Source organism: Biomphalaria glabrata, chromosome 1 (genome assembly GCF_947242115.1).
Source record: "Biomphalaria glabrata chromosome 1, xgBioGlab47.1, whole genome shotgun sequence".
Lineage (NCBI taxonomy): Eukaryota > Metazoa > Mollusca > Gastropoda > Planorbidae > Biomphalaria > Biomphalaria glabrata.
In genome coordinates this window covers 49,934,157-49,958,490 of record NC_074711.1, presented here as the reverse complement: position 1 = coordinate 49,958,490, position 24,334 = coordinate 49,934,157, and the positions used below count along the sequence as shown (strand labels likewise).

The window sequence follows — 24,334 nt, the reverse complement described above, 5'->3', positions numbered from 1 at the left end:
AATCTACTAACGCCAAATAATTGTTTGAACTCCCTCTTCTAATTAATAAACAAATAATCTTCTCATTTACGAAATAATGTTTTTACGGATTTTTATGAAAAATATTTTAACTCACTACTCTCTTACAGTACATTTAACTTTCTACCTAAAACATTAAAAAATCTAATTATCGTTAATATTATGTTCCGATTTTTAAGGAAAACAGAATCCAAACACCAAAGTAAGGTATGAAAATCTCTCCACATGGCTGTAGTACATCTAATTTTTATACGAGACCATCCAAAAAATTTAATTAACGTTATTACATTTATCTGAAATTTTCTTTTTCTTTTACTATTTATACAAAAATCCGGAACAATCTATTATATAAACTTTTCAATTGTGTTCATACCTAAAAATTATTGCGATGTTTTGAAACGTAAAATAAAGGTTAATCAATTTTTAATAACTTTTAGTTGTTGTTTTTTTTTATATCAAGATGACGGACAGACCGACTGACAGACAAAACGCAAAAACAATGCGGCTTTGATCCCTTTTAAATAAATTCTATTAGAACTCAGTGCACCAATGTCTATGAACCCTCGTTAAATATCTCGTGTAAATAAAGACATTTTATTTTATGGTACCGGTACTAGCCTATTGTGAGGTAATGGAATTTTTTTTCTTTGACGTCATATGAAATGAATTCTTTAAATGAAATGCTAAAAGAACGCACTCGGTGCACCAATGTCTATGAACACTCGATAAATGGCTCGTATTAATGAAGGCGATTTTTGGTCTAACTAAGCCGTGTGACGTAGTGTTTTTTTTTTCTTGACGTCATATGGAATGAATTCTTTAAAAGAAATGCTAAAAGAACGCACTCGGTGCACCAATGTCTATGAACACTCGATAAATGGCTCGTAATGATGAAGGCGATTTTTAGTCTAACTAAGCCGTGTGACGTAGTGTTTTTTTTCCTTTGACGTCATATGGAATGAATTCTTTAAATGAAATGCTTAAAAAACGCACTCGGTGCACCAAAGTCTTTGAACACTCGATAAATGGCTCGTATTGATGAAGGCGATTTTTAGTCTAGCTAGGCCGTGTGACGTAGTGTTTTTTTCCCCCTCTGACGTTATATGGAATTAATTCTTCAAATGAAATGCTTAAAGAACGCACTCGGTGCACCAATGTCTATGAACACTCGATAAATGGCTCGTATTAATGAAGGCGATTTTTAGTCTTACTAAGCCGTGTGACGTAGTGTTTTTTTTTCCTTTGACGTCATATGGAATGAATTCTTTAAAAGAAATGCTAAAAAAACGCACTCGGTGCACCAATGTCTATGAACACTCGATAAATGGCTCGTAATGATGAAGGCGATTTTTAGTCTAACTAAGCCGTGTGACGTAGTGTTTTTTTTCCTTTGACGTCATATGGAATGAATTCTTTAAATGAAATGCTTAAAAAACGCACTCGGTGCACCAAAGTCTTTGAACACTCGATAAATGGCTCGTATTGATGAAGGCGATTTTTAGTCTAGCTAGGCCGTGTGACGTAGTGTTTTTTTCCCCCTCTGACGTTATATGGAATTAATTCTTCAAATGAAATGCTTAAAGAACGCACTCGGTGCACCAATGTCTATGAACACTCGATAAATGGCTCGTATTAATGAAGGCGATTTTTAGTCTTACTAAGCCGTGTGACGTAGTGTTTTTTTTTCCTTTGACGTCATATGGAATGAATTCTTTAAAAGAAATGCTAAAAGAACGCACTCGGTGCACCAATGTCTATGAACACTCGATAAATGGCTCGTAATGATGAAGGCGATTTTTAGTCTAACTAAGCCGTGTGACGTAGTGTTTTTTTTTCCTTTGACGTCATATGGAATGAATTCTTTAAATGAAATGCTTAAAAAACGCACTCGGTGCACCAAAGTCTTTGAACACTCGATAAATGGCTCGTATTGATGAAGGCGATTTTTAGTCTAGCTAGGCCGTGTGACGTAGTGTTTTTTTTCCCCCTCTGACGTTATATGGAATTAATTCTTCAAATGAAATGAAAAAAGAACTCGGTGTAATAATGTTTATTAAGCCTCGTTATGTGACTCGCGTTTAAAAAAGGAATGATATCTTGATTTAGATCTAATCTAGATTTTTTAAACTAGATCTAGATTTTTATTACAGTATATCTAGATCTGGATTTATATTCTAATTAAAATTATTTTAGAGTCTAAATCTAGATCTAGTTTAGACTAAAATAGACTAGATTAAGATGTAGAATTTCAATTTCTAAACTTAAAGTGTAAACAAAAAAGTGTAGATTTTCATTTCCAAACGTTTTGATCAATATTGCAATGTTATAATATACTAAAACTAATCTACTATTTTTTATTTAATTTAAATTTAAATTTACGGCAAATGAATCTTTGAAACATTATTACTTTTGACCATCAAAATTAAATCACCTCTTGAATATTATTTGCGAATATGCAGATCCGACAGGGATCCGACTTCGACGGGGGCCGCCTCTGAGTTTGTGTAACACAAACTCTCTTTGTAATCTTGTTTTTTATTACAAAGAATATTTTTTAAAAAAATGAACCGATTTCACCCCCCCCCCCACTCCTATACGATATTCACTGTTTCATGAAAACAAATAAAAACATGTGATCAAACTATTGACTGTACACGTTGTTAAGTTTATCCTTGCGGCCCGTGCATCCCGACTGTCGATCAAACAAAACTGTCAATAAACTCTACCACTGAATTGCTTCTCGTCGCGATGGACAAGCTGGCGATGAATGCTTATTTGATATTCTTCTTTACGTTGCAATTCTTGCATCGTTTTAGGATGTAGACAGAACAGGTTGAATTGAGCTTTATTATTGGTTGAAACGAGAGACGTGAATGAAGAAACTAACCAATCACGATACGGAATGTAAAGCGCGTGTTCTGTAGTAACTCCCAAAATCCAAGAATGTGGTTTTCGCTCGTTATGTCTGTCGACGTCTAATTCTCGGGTAGCCCCTAGTCAATATCAAGTTTGTCTGCCAGCAGTCTCGCCTTCCTCAAGATGCCATCCCCTGAAGTGTTCCTCAGCATGGTCATGTTGGTTTTTGATTAGGTCATTCATGTGACTGCTGATGAGCTGTTGAGCGGCCACTTTTGCCAAGATCGACAGGCTGCAACATCACGGAAACTGGTACAAGAGCAGATGAATAATGGACGACAATTAAAAGACAATCAGAAACACATGAGAAACAGGCACTGCAGGGGCCTAGCTAGGAATGTTTCATCATTGGGGGGCCCGGGGGATTGACTTCTTTGGGGCCCCTGCATTTTGCGTAATATTTAATATTTAATGTAAAAAAAACCACTCATGTGGTGGCCTGGGGGAATTTTCCACTTCTCCCCCACCCTAGCTACACCACTGAGGCACTGATTACATAGAAGCAGTTTGTTTGGTATCACTTTCAGCCGTTATTTTAAAATAGGCCAAACAGTCAAAGATCTTCTCAAAGTTGTGAATAAAGCGCGAATGAATTTGTATTTCCCAGTCTATCGTGTCTCAGACAAACGAGGTAAATTTAGCACCTACGCTCTCGCTTGACACCAACAGCATTACGGATATCTGAAATGTCATTCAGGTCATTGATAACAAAATTAAGTCTGTGAGACCGCAATAGACTATGGTTGCTTTTGAATATTTTGCAGGAATCCTTGCTTGAACACAGTTCTGAATGCTACCCATCACGGGGTAACCATTGTAGCCTTGGCCAAGTAGTTTTTTTTCCAAAACATCTCTATATATAATTCTCTTCATGGCTCAAGAGTTTGGACACCACGTAAAGGAAAGATCACTCTTTTATTTATGCATGTCGGACGGACAAGAGTTACCCTACGAAAAACAAAAGAGGGGGGAGAACAAGTAGTATTCACCCGTCACAAAATAGAAGGGCCGGACTTAACTGTTGTGACCAAGAAGTCATGGAAATATCACTCTTTTTTTATTTCTATCCCACGTAGTTTTGGCGGCGAAAAAATGAGGGGGGGGGGGAGAACAAGTAATCTACTTTGTATTCACCCGTTACTAAATAGCAGGGCCGGACTTAGCCGTTGTGGGGCCCTATCCAAAACGGATTTCGCGGGGCCAAGTTTGGGTAAGGATACGGATAATAAATGAAATTCAAGAGTTTGTATTAGAAAATAAATTCGTCTTTGCATTTTATTCATTCTTTACTACGTACAAAACTACTTTACGAGCCTTGCGTGTAGCGAAGACATACAGATAGTTCTTGTTGCTCCTTCACAAAATTCGCTGATGATGCGGCTCTTCTTGCACTGCTCTCAGAAAGCTCAGACGTAAATGAGTATTTCAAAGAAATAGAACACATTGAAAAATACTGTAAAGATAATTTTTTATTATTAAATGTAAAAAAACAACAAAGAAATGATAATCGATTTTCGTAGGGACAAGAAGGAAAATGATATTGTTTCTGTAGCTGGAGAGACTATTGAAATTGTGCAAACCTTTAAATACCTTGGTACTATCCTAGTCAATAAACTAAATTTTACTGCAAATACTGATTATATCAGCAAAAAAAGGCAGCAAAGATTACGATTATTAAGAAAACTGTCCTCGTTTAATGTTAGCGAAAAGGCCTTGGCTATGTTTTATCACGCTCACATCTGCAATATTTTAAGTTTCAATATCACTGCCTGATATGGCAATCTGAGCATTAAAAATAAAAATAAACTTTATAGAATCCTAAATGCTGCTGGTAAAATCATTGGCAAAAAACAAACCCCATTTGGGCAGTTGATTGAGACAAACATCTATAAAAAGCTAACAAGATCCTCGAAATAAAGAATCACCCTTTATGTCGGGATTTTGTGATTTTACCATCACAGAAGAGATACAAGACACCGATAGCAAAGACAAACAGACACAAACACTCTTTTGTTCCCCTGGCAGTCAAATCATTAAATAAGAACAATCTGGTATAAACTTTGTCACATGTAGATCTAAATTATGAGTGAGTCTGGTGTGAATGTACACTTTGGTTTCTTATAGTTATAATGTTTTTTGTTTGGTGTAATGCACAAATTGTAAGACAAATTTCCATACGGATAATAAAGATTATTATTATTATTATATCATTAAAATTTTATTTCCTACATAGATCACGCTCAATAGCAAGAATTACCAAATGTTTCAATCTATCTACGAGAATTGTTGACCTCAAGTAATTCTTCATTAGTTTGAGGTGCGCGAAGCTTCTTTCACCAGATTACACAATTACCGGTAATCCATAATGCCGTTTTTAAATATCGCGCGTAGGATTGGCTTTTTCCATATTGAATGCACCCCAAAATGACAATTTTCGTCTATATATTTCAGGAGATTTGTATGAGTTTTCAAAAGATTTTTATAATTTCCGGAGATTTCCAGGATTTTATCGTATATTTTGTAATTTCAGGAGATTTCCAAGAGCTCCTGGTAAATCAGGAGACCGCGGAAATCTGTTATAAGTTATAAAATGGTTTAATTTAATAATTTACACCTAGGATTAGCGTGGGGCCTATGTCACTGCGGGGCTCATTACGGTCGCATAGGTTGCGGTGCCTTAAGGCCGGCCCTGCAAAAGATTGGCGTATGCTACGCCGTGGGTCGACTATATATATTTTTCAACCATTCCTGATACCAAGAAGTAATGGAAAGATCACTCTTTTATTTCTACAAGTCGGACTAGAGTTACCCAACGTTATTTTAGTGGCGAAAAAAAGAGGGGGGGGGGGGGCTGGAGAACAAGTAGTATTAACCCGTCACTAAATAGTAGGGCCGGACTTAACCATTGTGACCAAGAAGTCATGGAAAGATCACTCTTTTATTTCTGCAAGTCGGACTACAGTTACCCCACGTAATTTTGCGGCGTATTACTTAACGAGACTTACGTTTAGCGAAGTCATACAGTATATCATCAGAATTCTGTTTCCTACATAGATCACGGGTATTGCATAATGCTGTTTTTTTTTTTATCGCGCGTAGGATTTGCGTTTTCCATATTTCGATTTTGATTGATCTGATGGTGCAAAAAAATGGCTAGAATTTGGCTTCTCCTTGCACCTACCTGGTGGCGCCCGTGTATGTGGCTAGATTTCTTGTAAATTTACTTAATTAATTCCACTAGCAAAAAAAAAACATTGCTTGGACAAAATGGTAGCTATAGTTTTGGTTTAGTTTTTTTTTAAATTGAAGTGTGTGTGTGTGTGTGTGGGGGTAACTACAAACTCCCTTTTTGCTACGCTCATTGAATTTGTTGAATGTAGTTGTGTTTGTTTTTTTATTGGAGGGGGTTTTGACTTCATACCTCTTTAGTCTACACTCATGAAGGGAGATTTTAACATTTAAATCCCTCTTGGCTAGGATTATGGAATTCGGTGACTGGTTATCCTTCAGTTGTTTTTGTGGAAAAAATTTTGGGGAGGGGTAAAACTCGAACCCTCTTTTAGCTGCACTTATAACTGCAGCTTCGCTTTCTTTTCTTTTCATACAAATTGGGGTTCTTACCTCAAAACCCCCATGGCTACATCAATGGAATTTAGAGACTCTAGTTTTCCTTGATGTATTTAATTTGTTGACGTTCAGGCTTTGGCGATAAGGAGATCCAGTATTTTAGTTTGAAAGCTGACGGAGTCAATAAATCTTAACCTCGGGTGGCAAACACCATCATCAAAACAGCGTCCGTTGAAGCTTTTTATTTGGTGGTTCTCAGACAGCTATTGCCCAGGAGTTGAAATTGCCTAAGACATTGTTCAAGTTATGAATAGAGCCGAATTCGTTACTAAATTTAGTGCAATTTTCTTATCTAATGACACTTTTCACAGGATAATAGTTGTGTTGATATTTTGAATCAGGTTATTCAGAAAATGATATCTTCTCCACTTCCAATATTTAGACTCCAGCTTGATGAATTCACAGAGGTTGTATATTGTTCATAATTACCGGTTAACTTGATTTTAAAAGACGAGTTTCTATTGTCCAAACCCCTTGAAGCAACCCCTAAAGCACGTTATGTATTTGATAAAGTCGGTTCATTGTTTGGATGCTACTAAAGATTATTTATTTTCAATGTCAGTTACACAATTCTGGATCAAGAGCTTGTAGACATCTCTCGTTCTATCTGAGACTGTTGTGCGCCTTCTTGTTCCATTTCCAACAACATATCTTTGCGAAACAGATTTCTTCAGTTTGCTAGTTATCAAGTCTAAATTCAGAATCAGACTTGATGCCGAAGCCGATATTCGTTGTGATATTACAAAGACTGTCCCGAGAATTCCTGAACTGGTGAAACAGAAACAAGCTGAACCTTTTTAATGACGTTGTCATGTTTGGAAAACCTGTCCCAACACTATTTGGGCAACAATGTAGTTTACTGTCTCGATATCTCTACGCTTTCCATACTTAGCCATACATTTCAAATGGTCACTGAAGTATGCAACATGAATTTAATAAACATGCAATAGAAAAGTAAAGAAATGAAAATAATAAAGATACAGTTGTTTTTATTTAAGCACACATTTATTTTGCACTTAATACAATTATATAAAGTATTTGCTACATAAATACACCCTACATGTACAATTTGATTATGATGTTATAACATTAAAGCAAAATCACATTTTTTTCTATGAACGAAATACATATTACAACTGGCAGTGGAGAATGGTATTAGGGGTCGCCGAGCTAAAAAGGTTGAGAACCGCTGATTGAGAGATGAGATCAAGAACTGATGACTAACCAAAGTGGAGCTCATGAGCTTTACATTTGGAATGCAGACCGGGGCTAAGTAGCTAGTACAGTGTTACTCAAACTTTTATCAGTGGCGCCACAGTCGCACCCCCCCCCCCTCCTTTTAGCCAGCTGGATGTCTGGGGAGGGGTAAGAGCTATAACACAATTGTAATACAATTTGTCCGGGTTGCCTTTGCATATAGATCTCCATTTACAATGTGTTTCAAAGACAAAGTAACGCAATGAATGCTAGTTAAAAAATATATATCCACTAGCGAATCCAGAACTTTTGAGTTGACGAGGGCAATTTTTTTGTCCAAACTCTACCTCTAACGGCCAGTAAACCCTTACCCCCTGGATCCGACAGTTAGTCCGTTATGTCTTTTTTTTTTGTTTCAAAACTATTATTTGTATAGATAATTCTAACGTATTATTTCTATAAACAGAAAATGAGAGGCTGCAGGCTCCCATATTCAGTCAACTAGTGGGCCTGGGAGAGTTGTACAAATCGAATTCTTGCGTTCTAAGCTTTAGAAATTCATTCACCTGGTGTCTTCTTCTTCTTCTAGCCAGCTTTTTGCTGCTGAGCTGTCAGCTCTTTTGCAGACTGTTCCAAGAAAAAATAGTGTGCTGTTTTCTTCAGTTGTTCAGCACTGCCGTACAGGGTAATGGTTATGTTGGGCTGTATTTGGAAGTAGGGTCTGCTAAGGTGGAATAGGAAGGGGCATTCAAAGAAGATATGGTTTCATAAGAGTGGGCGCAGTGTCTACAATGGGGGAGTTGTGTGGAATTTATTTTGTTCAGATGTTAATTTAACAGAGGTGTGTGTCCTGTTCTTAGTTGGAAGATTGTAGATTGCTATTTGCGGGGGAGAAAGTTAATACTGTCCAGTTTGTTAGGCATAGTCATTTCTTTATACATGGCTCTGCCTGTGTTTCCTGTTGCCCATTGGTTGAGCCACTCCTCTGTGTGATTGTTGACTAACATTGACTTTAGGGTGAGGTAGTTAGCAGTTCTATCTGGTATTTGTATGTCCATAAATGATCCTGCCTTTGATAGTTTATCTGCCTTTTCATTTCCCATGATGCCTATGTGTCCAGGGATCCACTGTAGTGTGATATTGATATTTAATTTTGTTATCATCTGATGAATTATGACAATTAGTGTTGTCAACTCTATTGGGCTGTTTGTGGTGCTGCTGTTAAGTGCTTGCAGAGTGTATTGGAAGTCTGTAAAGACAATATCTGATGGTGTGGTGATTGCACTTCTTTATATAATTTGTTTTCCACTGTCTGTAGTGCTATGGTAATTGCCTTAATTTCGGCTTAGAAGTTTGAGCAGTAATCGCCACAGGGTGCACTTATTTCATAGTGTTTATTTTTGGGGAAGACCAGAAAGGCACCAAATCCAGCATTGATAGTGGCTTTGAAGGCCGATCCGTCGGTATATATATGGATAGCTGTGTCACCTGGTGTCAACAACGCACTTTCTCTAGAAGTAAAAAGTCAAAAGTACAATAATGCAGGACTCACCAATATTAAAGCTTGTTCTCAAAGTCATACGTAGTATTATTATTTTTAAAGATATAATAAAAGGAATATATATATAAAATGTGGCTCTAGAAGAATCGCGCTAGCAGAGACGAACTGAAATGTCTTTGACAAACGTTTTGAGTCCATATTTTTGCTGATGCTTCTCGCTGGTATAAATGTCAAAGGTCCTTCTTACAACGACTCTTACTTAGAATATTTTAAGTTTTAAAACAACGTCACAATAATGTCATTTTGTGTTCTGGTGTCACAATGAAACAAATAAAATACTGTAGACATTAATAATACAAATTGATGAACAAAGACTGTGTTGATATCAGTAGACATTGAAGACTATCATTTAATGCGTCACATCCTTTTTAATTACTTTCTCACAAAAACATTTACAACAAACAATGACGCAATATATCTAAACATATTAGCACAATTTTACTTGGTTAATAGCATAGACTATATATATATTGTATATATATATAGTCATGGTGAATAGGCCTAGTTCTTCTCACCTTCCACTTCCTTCCCAACTCTGTGTGTTCAACGCGTCCCTCCACTGCCTTGTTAGATGCTAAATTATATATCTCTATCTCTCTATATCTATATCTATCTATTTATCTATCTATCTATATCTATCTATCTATATATAGACCCATTTTTATCTATTTTATCCATGTTTTGTCTGTTTATTTATAGGGGTGAGATGTATTGACACTGATAGAGGATACCGATGTGGTGCTTGTCCACCTGGATACACTGGGGACGGAACAAGACGTGGATGTAGCCCGGAGAACCCAGAGTACTGTAGTTCACGGCCATGTTTCACGGGTGTTGAGTGCCAAGAGTTACCTGGCGGCTACAGGTGTGGGCCTTGTCCCCCTGGATACACAGGAAATGGAACAAGAAGAGGATGTCAACCAGAGAATCAGCTGTACTGTAACTCACGGCCATGTTATCCTGGTGTTGAATGCCAGGAGTTACCTGGGGGGTACAGATGTGGTCCATGCCCTCCTGGATACACAGGTGATGGAACACGAAGAGGATGTCAACCAGAGAATCAACTGTACTGTAACTCACGGCCATGTTTCCCGGGTGTTGAGTGCCAAGAGTTACCTGGGGGCTACAGGTGTGGGCCTTGTCCCCCTGGATACACAGGTGATGGAACAAGAAGAGGATGTCAACCAGAGAATCAGTTGTACTGTAACTCACGGCCTTGTTATCCTGGTGTTGAATGCCAAGAGTTACCTGGAGGCTACAGGTGTGGGCCTTGTCCCCCTGGATACACAGGTGATGGAACAAGAAGAGGATGTCAACCAGAGAATCAGTTGTACTGTAACTCACGGCCATGTTATCCTGGTGTTGAATGCCAGGAGTTACCTGGAGGGTACAGGTGTGGGCCTTGTCCCCCTGGATACACAGGGGATGGAACAAGACGTGGTTGTCATCCCGAGAGTAAGGCGCACTGTAGTTCAAATCCTTGTTTTGCTGGTGTAGAGTGTCAAGAAGTACCAGGCGGCTACAGGTGTGGGCCTTGTCCCCCTGGATACACTGGAAACGGCTCTTTCTGTCAAGATATAAATGAGGTAATTATTATAATATTCTAAGGCCAATTTCATAGTGTGAATGCAACATCTAAGTCATTTGTATTATTCATTTAAATCATTCTTTAAGTTATAATCCTCGAGACAAGGATGAAGACTGTTCTCTTTATAATGAATTTGTCTAATTATAAAGGCACTTGTGTTTATTTAAAGCAACATATTTTGGCCTACCTTTGGATTTTGCTTTTCAAAAGGAGCACTATTATTATATTTTTAAATATTATTTTAAAAAAGAAAATAGATTTTTTGTATGCCGAGTAATTTATCTTATGTAGCTAACATTTTTCTTATATTAATAAATGAGCTATTATGATTTATATTTTACTTATTTCATCTTTCTAGGTTATATTATGAAATACTTCTCTTCTCTCTCTCCCTCTCTGGCTCACATCACACTTACACATATATATATATATATTCGGTGATTACATTGTAAACTGTAAGACAACAATTTTCCACAGTGTACAATCAGCAGTACAAGATCAACAATTAACTATTAACTATTAATTATTTTTGTTAAATACCTATGCTATACAAATTATTTCAATCATTAATCTAGTCAGCAATAGAGATACCTCCAATACTTTTGCAACAGCAGGCATTCTCGTTCATTGTTTGTTGATGACTGGCATAGCAGCCTAGGATCTGTATTTATAATACCAACTTCATCTGCCAAGATCAAGGATTTTCAATTGAAACAAACTAATAATATTCTACTTTTATTGTAGGCCTATCATGGATGTTAAGTTAAAGAATTGACAAAAACTTGTATTAGGTGACATACTTTTCACGTTCTAAATTTTCTAAGTATAAATTAATAAATATGAGAGAATGTATAGATGTCCATATTTCACTGGTTCTATCCTATTTCTCTAGTGTGAACTCAGCCAACCATGTCATGCTCTAACTAACTGTGAAAATCTCAGCCCAGGGTTTAGATGTAGTCCATGCCCTCCAGGCTATACAGGATCTGAAGTCCAAGGCATTGGTTTACAAGCTGCTTCTACTGCCAGACAAGTATGTTGTTTGATTGAATGGTAACATGGAACAGGATTAAGAGAAACATTCAATAACAAAATATAAATTATAATAAACTAATGTGAACGAAAACAGATGTAGAGCGATAGTTGTTTCTATTCAAAATATAAAAAAAAATAGATTGTTTTAAAATTATTGAGCAGGAAATTTGTATTCGGTTTACATGTGAACTTTATTGTTTTGTTCATAAGATGTAAAAGAATCTTTGTTTTTAACTTAAGAACTATAAAGTTTCAATTTCCTTTGTTCTGGAGTGGCAAAATATCTATTGGCTTTGTATTTAGAAAATATAAGATACCTAGATCTAGTCACTTTGATAATAAATTAATTCATTTTATATTTAGTAATGTCATTATATTAATTGCCTTATGTTTATGAAAGCCAATAAAAATTTTATGTTTAGGAATGTCAATTCATCAATTTAATTTATTTATAGGGGTGTCAAAATATCAATTCACTTAAAATTAATGTTTAGGAATGTCAAAATATCAATTTACTTTATGTTTAGGAATGTCAAGATATCAATTTACATTTTGTTTAGGAATGTCAAGATATCAATTTACTTTATGTTTAGGAAAGTCAAGATATCAATTTACTTTATGTTTAGGAATGTCAAGATATCAATTTACTTTATGTTTAGGAATGTCAAGATATCAATTTACTTTATGTTTAGGAATGTCAAGATATCAATTTACTTTATGTTTAGGAATGTCAAGATATCAATTTACTTTATGTTTAGGAATGTCTAGATATCAATGAGTGTGTAAATGAAAACAATGGTGGATGTGTACCCAACTCTCAATGTATTAATACACCAGTAAGTTGATCTCTTTATTTAAGTTTTAGCTTTCTCCAAATGTAACACTTAGACATTCTTTAAAAGCAATTATTTACTGTTGAAGGGATCTTTTCAATGTGGACCATGTCTAGAAGGTTACACTGGAAATCAAGAGACTGGGTGTAATAGCACTTCCAACACTTGTCCTGATGGAACCAAATGCCATGCTAATGCCAAATGTATAAGAAAAAGAGGAATAAGTGGATTTGTCTGTCAGGTACAAAAATGTATTTTAACAAGGCTTGTAACATCAACTCACTCAGTCTGTCTGTCTATCTGTCTGTCAGGTAAACATTTTTCTTTTAACAATGCTTATATCAATTCACTCTGTCTGTCAGGTAAACAAACAGTTATATTTTTTCCAACTACATTTCATCATAAAGTTTTCTAAACATTCTCATTGTATGTATGCCATTTCTTGCTTGGTCATTTTGTTTAATGAAGCAGTCATTTTCAGAGTTGTATGTGATTAAAAATGATAAGTACTACGACACAACTCAACATCAAAAAAGTTTACAAATAGATATGCATATTTTTGACACTTAGCTATATAGGAGAAAAACACATATTTTGTAAATAATTATGATACCCATTGAAATTAGAAAAAGTTGATATCTACTGATAATTGATGAGCTTAGGACTTTTTTTTTTTACAATGTTAAACAGTTCTCACTTGTAACTATTTTCAAAATGAAAAATCACAATAACATTTTTTGTTACTCTAAGAACACTTATATAGTTCTTAATAAGCTACTTGTAAGAAATGATCAAGTCTTGACTTTACTATTGCTCTTAAGAAGTTATAATTAATTGAAGTGTATCATAAGTGTTCCACTATTGTGGTAAATCCATAATTTGGATGCCTTGTTTGTAAATTTAGTGATATATTCAGGATGGCTGCCTGGTCATGCGATTTGCATGCTGGATGGTTCCAGTTTCAAATCCTGATGCTCCCATCCCCCGTCGTCCTGTGGGAGGTTTGGACTAGAAAGTAAACTAGCTTCAACTCTGAACAAACAAACAATACCTGATTTGTTAGTGGACAAAGTTAAATTTTCTTGGAGGTCTACTTTCCTTTTTATTTTGCCCAGTCTAATAGGGACAATGCTACCCTACTGAATTTAAGACCCAGTCTAATAGGGACAATGCTATCCTACTGAATTTAAGACCCAGTCTAATAGGGACAATGCTACCCTACTGAATTTAAGACCCAGTCTAATAGGGACAATGCTACCCTACTGAATTTAAGACCCAGTCTAATAGGGACAATGCTACCCTACTGAATTTAAGACCCAGTCTAATAGGGACAATGCTACCCTACTGAATTTAAGACTATCACCAGTTTTATTTCTCTCCATCGAATGCAGTCATTGCAAGAGAGAAAGGCTGAATTGACCGCACTCTATCATGAGATTACATGCTTCTTAATTCTCTCCCTTATAAACTTAAATTAAGAAAAATTTTTAATTATTCAAATATGAAAATTGAAATATGTTTTTTAAAAAAAATTACCAACAATCTATAACTATTTGAAGGAAGTACAGTTCCAGCCCACCATTCTGTAGGCAGTGGAGGTAAAGGTCAAATGTTTCTGTGGTTTTTATCAGGGTGTCATTAGACCAGCAGTACTATAAACCTACCTCAGTAAAGAAATATTAGGTAATTATTACAACTAAGAGAAGACTCCTCGAATCTAGATTAAAATTCACAGTTGAGCTCAGAACTTCATGGCTACACTTCATGCAGGCATTGAGGCCTACATCCACTTTGTTTGACCAATAGCCTATATTTAAAATAAATTTAATGTAAACTTTAAAATAAAAACTTTTTTTTCCTGAATAGTGTACCATTGGCTTTGCTGGAGATGGGCAGTTGTGTACAAGAGATACTGACCTGGATGGTTTGCCAGATATTGAACTATCTTGTCCAGACAGACGATGTAGGAAGGTTAGTTTATTTTGATTTAAACAATATTCTTTATTTTTTAATTTAGGATTTTATTTATGAGAATATTAATATTTGTTATATTAGAGATATTAATTGATTATCTCTTTGTACATGATATTTTTTGGATTTTTTTTTAAGTGATGATATTTTTTGTGAATAATTGTTATAGTAATTAGTACAAATTAAAACAAAATGGCTCCCTGATGACATTGAGAATATAATATTTATTCATTTTTAGATAGCTTCTTAGAAAAAGATGACTTTTTAAATTGTCTTAGGAATGATATACAAGCCCTGACTATATCTTTAAATTTTGATATATTACTTTTGCAAATGTCAGACACTACATTATAAAAAATTTAAGAGAAGCAACTCAAATATGGAGCAAGGTAAAAGATGAAAGATGCAGGTGAAAACATATGAGAGACTATCACAATAAACATGAATGTCAGACTCAGTGTTCAGAGTAGGGTTCACTGTTGATGCCTTTGTTTTCACTTTCCTATAAGGTTCACATTGCTCTCTAACCTTCAGACTGTCTCCAGACCTTTACATTGCTCTCTAGCCTTCAGATTGTCTCCTGACCTTTACATTGCTCTCTAACTTTCAGATTATCTCCATACCTTCACATTGCTCTCTAGCCTTCAGATTGTCTCCTGACCTTTACATTGCTCTCTAACTTTCAGATTATCTCCAGACCTTCACATTGCTTTCTAACCTTCAGATTATCTCCATACCTTCACATTGCTCTCTAACCTTCCTATTGTCTCCAGATCTTCACAAACCAACAGGAATGTCTTCCTGTCGCTGGAATGACCCTACCACAGTTCCTATATACAACTCTTGACTGCACAAACTACTCAGAGAACCTATGCTGCTTCTCACTTTTCTGAACCATCCACTGGCAATGCTCCTTTTGTTACTCAACTAAAGATATGTTAATATTCTGTCCCTATTCAGTATTCAGTGTGCTGTTGCGCTCTATAAGGGTTACAATAATATAATTTGTAAGTGTTTTATCAAAATCTATGATCTAATTTTTCTCAACTTTTTAACTTTGAGTTTTTTTCTTCTTTTCTATTGACTAGGATAACTGTGTTTTTGTACCAAACAGTGGCCAGGAAGATGCAGATCGAGATGGTATTGGAAATGCTTGTGATGCTGACATGGACAATGATGGTATACCAAATAGTCCAGTGAGAATCTTACTTTTAATTTCTGATTACAATTTCCAACTGCTTTAATATTTTCTTTTGACTGTAAAAATTTCAACAATGGTTTTTAATCATGTTAAACATAAAACTATCATAAAGTAAAATAATCAATTAGAGTTTTGTACCATTGATAGGTAAACGGTGTTATGAATTTTATCTATTTTCAAACAATACACCTGCTAAAATCTTTTTACAAAAGTATTGATTGATTCCAACCCATTGTTCAAGGATAATTGTCCACTGGTTGCAAACCCTGAACAAAAAGACACAGAAAGGGATCCTGACAAGAGAGGAGATGCTTGTGACAACTGTCCTACAGTACCTAACCCAGATCAAACTGATACTGATACTGATGGCATGGGAGATAACTGTGATCCAGATAAAGACAATGATGGTACCTTGTCATGCTATTACATTCATCTACTTATGGTCTACATTTTGCAAGCATTAAGCTCTATTATACTATTACATTCATCTACTTATGGTCTACATTTTGCAAGCATTAAGCTCTATTATGCTATTACATTCATCTACTTATGGTCTACATTTTGCAAGCATTAAGCTCTATTATGCTATTACATTCATCTACTTATGGTCTACATTTTGCAAGCATTAAGCTCTATTATGCTATTATATTTATCCACTTTTTGGAGAAGATGATCATTTGATGATGTCCAATTTTGAAAAGGTATACTTAATGAAGATGACAACTGTCCATTAGTACCTAATCCTGACCAGATTGATACAGATTCTGATACGATAGGAGATGCTTGTGATAATTGTCCTTCTTTAGCTAACGTTCAACAGGTAAATAGTTTTTAGGAATTATTAGTTGTCAAAATAAAAGAAAGTGTACAATTTGAACAGCATTCCTTAGACAAAAATTTGAATGCTTTTGTTTCCTTTCAACTCTGTAGTTAGTGACATCTTTCTAAAAGACATAATCAAATAATTTGAATGCTTGCTAGAAATAACTTGAAAATGTGTTTATTTGCTAAACATTTATTTCATTTGGTTGAAAAGGGGACATTACTTTTACTTGAATCAATGATCCTTGTCTATACAACATTCATAACTTGACAGGGAAGAAATGGAACATCAAAAAAAAATGAAAATGACATTACTTGAACACATGACTTAAGGCTGCTTAGACATTAGACCTACTTAAAGACATGACTTAAGGCTGCTTAAGATGTTAGAACTACCCAAAGGATATGGATACTTCTTCCTGAATGAACAATGATTTTATTTTGATATTTGTTTTGTTAATTGAACATTTATGTGGGTCTGTATAGAGCTTTTATGTCTCTTGATATCAATTTATTTTGCTAAAGTTTGTACAAATGTGAAATCTTTAAACCTGTTGAGTAGCATTGTAGTTACTAGTTTGCCAAACTGTGATACTGATGTTTTCCACAGCTTGATAGCGATCATGATTTAGTTGGAGATTTATGTGACACTAATGATGACAGGTAGAGAAGTTGTTGTTTTTATTTATATTTGTTTAATATGTTCTTGATGAATTAGGTTTTATTGTTTCCTAAATGAAGGAGTGTATTGTAATTATTCAACAAATTATTTTGTGCAATACATTTTTTCTAAGATATTGAATATCGGGTAAAATATGTCAAAACTTGAAAAATTTTAGTATAATTTATTGTTACAGGCTACATTAAATGGTTTTTAATTTCTCAAATTGAACAGAGACAGGGATGGTGTTCAAGATAACAGAGACAATTGTCCAGACATTGCCAATGCTGACCAGAAAGATACAGATAATGACAAAATAGGTTAAATGTCTAGCTTAGTTTTGTCTTGTTCTAATTAAACCAGTTACTTAACAGGAAAAGCTCATGTTTACAAAGCTTACATCAAGTATACAATATTACAATTTTATACACTTTTTGTACACATTATTTCTCCCACACGCTTTCTTGGATTGTTCAAACTTTACATTATTATTTGTTTTACCTAACAGAACATGGATCAATAAACATTTTTGTAATTAGTTTACTAATTATTGGTGATTAATTATTTTGTTTCGTATCAAAAATAGGAAATAAATTCTACTTATTGAGAGATGTGGCTGTAGGCTATATGGGGAGTTATTTCCTTTATTACATTTTGGACAAATTTTGTCTCCCACTTCCCATTCTTGGATCAAGTTGAAATTTTGTGTAATTATTCATAGTCAATGGCAATACATGAATCAATAAACAATAATTAACCAAATAGTTAATCAATTAGTGGTAATTAATTCATTTATTTTATATAGAAATAAGGGAGTTTATTCCTACAGTATTGAGACATATGGCAGTGATTTTGCAGTTCTTCCACATAGATAAAGTTTTATTTAAAAAAAAAAGATTTAAAAAAAAAAATTTGTTTGATAAAAAGTTGTATGACATCTTAGTATTTCACATTTTTGTAATAAATCATTTACAATTTAAACCTCAACATGTATGCCTATATCTATAAATATGAACCTTCCAGGACATTGGTTTGAATTGTTTATACATTTATAGATATATGAACATGTCAGGAGATTGGTTTTAATTGTTGAACATCCTATGCTAAAAAATGACTTGGGAAATATTTCTCTAGCCTCATGAAGTTTTCTTCCATTTGAAACACTTGACCTTCATCTTCTCTTTACAATTCTTACAAAAAAACTTTGAATAAACAAAAAATTATTGTAAGTTTTTTTTTTCAATATAGAAAAAATTTTCAGATTTTTTGTGTTTGTCTAGGTGATGCTTGTGATGATGATGATGACAATGACAATATTGTAGATTCTGACGATAATTGTGTTTACATTTATAACCCTGACCAGGAAGATACTGACAGTAAGTCAAAGACTTGAGATGAAACTAATAAACACATTTAAAATAGTTAACCAGTTTCAAGATTTTGTGTTCTGTTTCAACTTCCTAAATAAAGAGTGATTAATAAATATTCATTGACCCTACTTACACTAAGCTTACATATTCATGTGTAAGCTTTTATCTCATTCTTATAGAATTGACACTTTGTTTTCATTCCACAGAGGATGGTAAGGGAGATGTTTGTGAAACAGACTCTGATGGGGATGGTTATGATGACCCAGTAGATGTATGTCCAGATAATGGAAAAATATATGCCACAGATTTCCGAGCCTATCAGACTGTGATACTAGATCCAGTTGGAGATTCACAGATAGACCCAAATTGGATTGTGCTTAATGATGTTAGTCTTAACAATGATAGAAAAATAGAGTTACCCTTTGTTTTTATAAGAGGTCTGAGGAGTTTTTTATGTAGCAAAACAAAAAGCTTTAAATAAAATTATTCTCTTTCATCCTTTGTTTTGTCCAGGGAGCTGAGATTGTACAGACAATGAACAGTGATCCAGGTTTGGCTGTCAGTAAGTAAAGATGTATAATACATGTGCACTAACTCAGCCTGTCAGTAAGTAAAGATGTATAATACATGTGCACTAACTCAGCCTGTCAGTAAGTAAAGATGTATAATACATGTGCACTAACTCAGCCTGTTTGTAAGTAGGTGTTACATCAAAACTCTGTCAATACGGCTGCGAGTAAACAGATGTACATCAACTTATACACTATGAGATGCTCAGTAAACATCAAATTGTATTCTACATCAGTCTAGCTGTCAGTAAAGTGAATGCTATTACAATTACACTATATGAGACAGTAAGTAATCAGTTGCTACATCAACATGTTCTCTTTATCAGCCTACATGTCAGTAATAATTAAGATGCTACATAACCATGTACATTACATAAGGCTAGTTGTCAGTAAGTAGATGTGCATCAATGTGTACACTGTATGAGACAGTCAGATGTGACATCAACATGAACACTACATCTATGTAGCTTTCAGATGCTAGATAAACTCATACAGCATCAAAGTCAGTCAACAATTACATAGTAAACTTTTGAATCAACATGTACAGTATACCATGTCAATAGTTAGGTTAAATTTCAGTTAATTTTTATTTACAGGCTACAATTCCTTTTCTGGTGTAGACTTCAGTGGCACATTTTTTGTTAACACTGAAGTGGATGATGATTATGCTGGATTTGTTTTTTCATATCAAGACAGCAGTAAGTTTTATACTGTGATGTGGAAGAAACATGCCCAGACTTATTGGCAAGCTGCTCCATTTAGGTAAATTTATAGTTTAATGATAAAATATGGTGAATATGTAACACATTTAGTTGTAGTTCAAACTAATCTTCTAGGATCAATACATAAATCAATGATAAAAGAAAATAAATTGTTGGCAATTTTCTTCACCCACATTTATTGTGGTGACTCCAAAAGTATTTCTTTCTTCTAATTTAGTGATAAGGAATATTGTGCATTTTAATATAATCTATGTAAAGGATAAATTACACATTATACTATTTTTTGGCATGACATTAAAAACTTAGAATACTCAAATTAGGTCTTGTGAAACATAAATGTAGCATGAATACTGCTTTAGTAGAAGAGAAAACATAACATTTCTTTTTCTCTTGTTAGGCAGAGTTTGAGCTGTTCATTTTGAAAAAAAAATTTTCTTCTGCAACCCTTCAAAGACATTTCAATTTATTCTAGACACTAGTCATTTTAATTTATCTTAGAGACTCATATTCTTTATTTACTATTTTAAAATGTTTCTTGACATATAAAAAAAAAATTATAGCAGCAACCAAAGAAAAAAAATCTAGCTAAGACATTAAAAAAAAAAGATTTTTTTTAATACTTTGAAAATACTGGTACTGAAAACATTTTCATAATATAAAATGGAAGAATGTTAACATGGTTTTTCATTAAAAGTAGATCTATGCAATTATAATACTTAAAACATTATTGGCCAAGAATGTTTGTGCCACTAATTAACAGATGTAGTTTACATTGTTCTGAAAAGGTCAAAAATAGTTTACCAGAATTTTATTTTTTTTTAAATTAAAAAAAATAGAAAACCTTAAGAAGAAACTTATTGTTGCAGTAATTTAAGCCAATAAATTTTCAGAAAATTCCTAGCTTCTGTAAAATGTCTATTGAGACATCACAAGCAATTATATGTTTTAATATTAGTTACTATCAAAATTTCCCATGAGATAATGGAGCTAAACATCTCTGAACTAAAAAAATGGTTAAGCAATTTTTCTGTCAACTGCAAAAAATCTCTCAGCAAAATGTTCTATCATCTTTGTCTTTAGGGCTGTGGCTGAACCTGGCATTCAACTGAAGTTAGTGAACTCTGACACTGGGCCTGGTCAAATTATGAGAAATGCTTTATGGCATACAGGGGACACAGATAATCAGGTGGGTCTAGTGCATATTTGTTGTAAGCAGATAGTTAGCCCTGGCTAGAAGCTTTGGTAACCTTAGCTTCCTTATTTTGCTTTGTTATTTAACAAAATGAGCTTAAGAAAACTAAAGCTTATTCTGTACATATTTTTATCTAGTTACAATAAAGATCTTAATTCTTCAATAAACTGATTCATTACATGAAACATGATTTTAGAAAAGTACTGGTACTTTACTTACTGGTACTGGTAGTCTTAGTAGACTTGCTCATACATCTCCTGCTAACATTGAATGTGTCAAATATTTAAAAACTCAATTACTTTTACTTTTAGGTGAAATTATTATGGAAAGATCCCAGAAATGTTGGTTGGAAAGAAAAAACAGCATACAGATGGGAGTTAATTCATCGACCAGCTAGAGGATTGATTAGGTACAACAATCACTAAAGGCTAGGGTGTTTTTTTTAGCAGTTCATAGTAACTTTATCTACCTAATGAGACTTATTAGTTAAATTGAAATATTTCATTGTAAAACTATTAAGAAACTTTTGAGATTGTCAAATGAAATGAAGTCTTAAGACTTCTAATTACTTAGTGATATCAATTGAAAGAAAACAATTTAATTTAAAAAGTATCCTGTACATCCTTAACAATTTGTTTCAAGATCATTGAAGGATTACATAGTGTCTTAGGCCAGCCAAAGGAGTTCTTTTTTAACAGAACAAGTATAAACCTATTTATAGATTTTATTGTTTATACATTTTGTTTCATGTATACTTCTAAATGAAAAATGTTTGAAGTATTTTCATTATACTTTTTTTTTTTTCTTTTTTAACAGAACAAGTATAAACCTATTTATAGATTTTATTGTTTATACATTTTGTTTCATGTATACTTCTAAATGAAAAATGTTTGAAGTATTTTCATTATACTTTTTTTTCCTTGTGTGTTTTTGTGAAGAGTTCTACTTTTTGAAGAAACTGAATTAGTGGCAGATTCTGGCAATATTTATGACAGTACTTTGAAAGGTGGCCGTCTGGGTGTGTTCTGTTTCAGTCAAGAAATGATTATCTGGTCAGACTTAGTCTACAGGTGTAATGGTAAGTACTTTGAAAGGTGGCCATTTGGGTGTGTTCAGTTTCAGTAAAGAAATGGTCATCTGGTCACTTAGTCTGCAGGTGTAATGTTAAAAAGACCTCTATCCCAGAACCAATGCATTTAATTAGTTAAGCATAACAGTTCTAAGTGAACTATTTAGTTGAGAAAATATGGTGAGAATATTTAAAGGGTTGGGATAGAAAAAAGAACAGATAAGAGCTAAAGTTCTTTGTCAGTCTAAACAGATAAGAGCTAAAGTTCTTTGTCAGTCTACTCACCAATGTAAGCTATAGCTCAGAGATTTTCTTTTGAATGAACTGTTAGGAGAATTAGGTTATTGCTTAGCCAAATCAAATAGTCTAATGTTACTTTTTAAAATCTTTTTTTATTTAGTTAAAAAAATGTATGAATATTGAATGTTTAAGAACGAAATAAAAAAGCAAAATAAGAAAAATACTTTCTTTTCAAAAAGACAATTCCTCCTATATGAAGCTGATGACTGTTTTGTAAGAGTGATTATTTTACTCTTAATAATTAATGAATGATAGATACTCACAAATGAATGATAGATTTAAACAAAAATGGAACATTTTTATCCCAATGAAGAGTATATAAAATTCTATTGCTAGGCCTATAGATCTAGAGTTAGAAGACATGAGCAAAATGTTCTTGAACATATATTAATTTTTATGAAACCATGATTAAACTAGTAAATGAAAAGGACTGACATGCAAAATTAACCGAAGGCATCTGTTCAATATTAAAATTGTCCTTTAGCCAAATTTAATTTAATTTTTTTATAATTTGAAAAATTATAATGGTAAAACTAGAGTTATCCCAGTGTTGTTGAATAGCTAGTAATTCTTCTCACAAATTTCTAGGAAAATCATTACAGCTGTTTTCAAGATTGCCTGTTGAAAGCTGAATATAGGAATTTAAGAGTTGTTTTACTGTATAATTTAAGACTTTACATCTATCTATCTTTATACATATATATATATATTGCAGGATACATTTTTGATATTTTTCAGAATTTATTCCCAAGGGTTTGTTGGACGACTCTAACAGTTCAAGTGATGATATTTATGATTATTAGTTGGTTTGTACATCAAACAAGTTGAAATGCTATCAAATTATGACATTTTTTTAGTTATGCTTTTAGCTGCACTGTTTTTGATTGTTTAGCTAAAGACAAATCCATAGTTCCATCATGTATTTGTGCTTCAATAGAATAGATTTTAAAGCATACATAATATTTATAATAAGAAAAGGAAATAAGTCGATTGCTGAAAATTCCTACCATCAAAAAAGACTAAAAATAGTTGAAAATTTTGGTACAAAACAAACTTAGGTTTGGTATTCTTCAGTTCTTGTCTTCACAATTTTTATTAGTTAATGAATTTTTGTTTTCAACAGCAAGAATATTTAGTATAGAAATCAGACTTTTTGTTGACCTATTTTACAGCTTGTTATAAACTTCATTTAAAACTTAAGCACAACTTCTGTTTCAACTTTTTAACAAATCATTCAGTTGTTCATATTATAAATTGTCTTCATGTGTTTAAGTAAAATAACTGATATGAATGTATTGCTATAATCATGTTACTTTGTTGTATATAGTTTCTAAAACTACTTCAATACCATTCAACATTTCTTTAATTATCATGTCTGCTATGTTTTACTATTTAGATTTAAGCTTTTGTAAAGTGTGTCTCAGATTTGATTGAAATAAAGATTTGAAACAAATTTTTTTTTACAATAATTTGTGCCTAGAAATAGGAAAGTCTATGAACTGTAGTTTATAGTAAGATACTATTTGTAGGGTTAAGATTATATACTGTAATATTAGATTATATAAATAAATAAATTTATATATTTTGTCAGACTTAAATGATAACTTCTAAAATAGCACAGGAAAGGACAATATAAATAACATAGGTTTAAGTATATGATATATATATATATAGGTTCCCGG

The 24,334-nt window shown here is 33.5% G+C and overlaps 1 protein-coding gene across 1 annotated transcript in view; it reads left to right on the top strand.

The window, feature by feature from the left end:
- The window catches only part of LOC106069504 (cartilage oligomeric matrix protein-like), a 67,686-nt gene extending 43,581 nt beyond the window's left edge, over positions 1-24,105 (top strand). The window contains exons 8-25 of the mRNA XM_056041426.1: positions 10,019-10,905; positions 11,800-11,940; positions 12,701-12,778; positions 12,864-13,016; positions 14,642-14,746; positions 15,835-15,942; positions 16,189-16,354; positions 16,649-16,767; positions 17,380-17,432; positions 17,665-17,750; positions 18,711-18,806; positions 19,007-19,185; positions 19,314-19,362; positions 19,966-20,131; positions 21,172-21,277; positions 21,595-21,692; positions 22,222-22,361; positions 23,391-24,105. Of these exons, the coding sequence (XP_055897401.1) occupies positions 10,019-10,905; positions 11,800-11,940; positions 12,701-12,778; positions 12,864-13,016; positions 14,642-14,746; positions 15,835-15,942; positions 16,189-16,354; positions 16,649-16,767; positions 17,380-17,432; positions 17,665-17,750; positions 18,711-18,806; positions 19,007-19,185; positions 19,314-19,362; positions 19,966-20,131; positions 21,172-21,277; positions 21,595-21,692; positions 22,222-22,361; positions 23,391-23,455 (2,795 nt within the window). The 3' untranslated portion in view covers positions 23,456-24,105. The remainder of the gene's footprint in view (positions 1-10,018; positions 10,906-11,799; positions 11,941-12,700; positions 12,779-12,863; positions 13,017-14,641; positions 14,747-15,834; positions 15,943-16,188; positions 16,355-16,648; positions 16,768-17,379; positions 17,433-17,664; positions 17,751-18,710; positions 18,807-19,006; positions 19,186-19,313; positions 19,363-19,965; positions 20,132-21,171; positions 21,278-21,594; positions 21,693-22,221; positions 22,362-23,390) is intronic.
- The last annotated feature ends 229 nt before the right edge of the window (positions 24,106-24,334 follow it).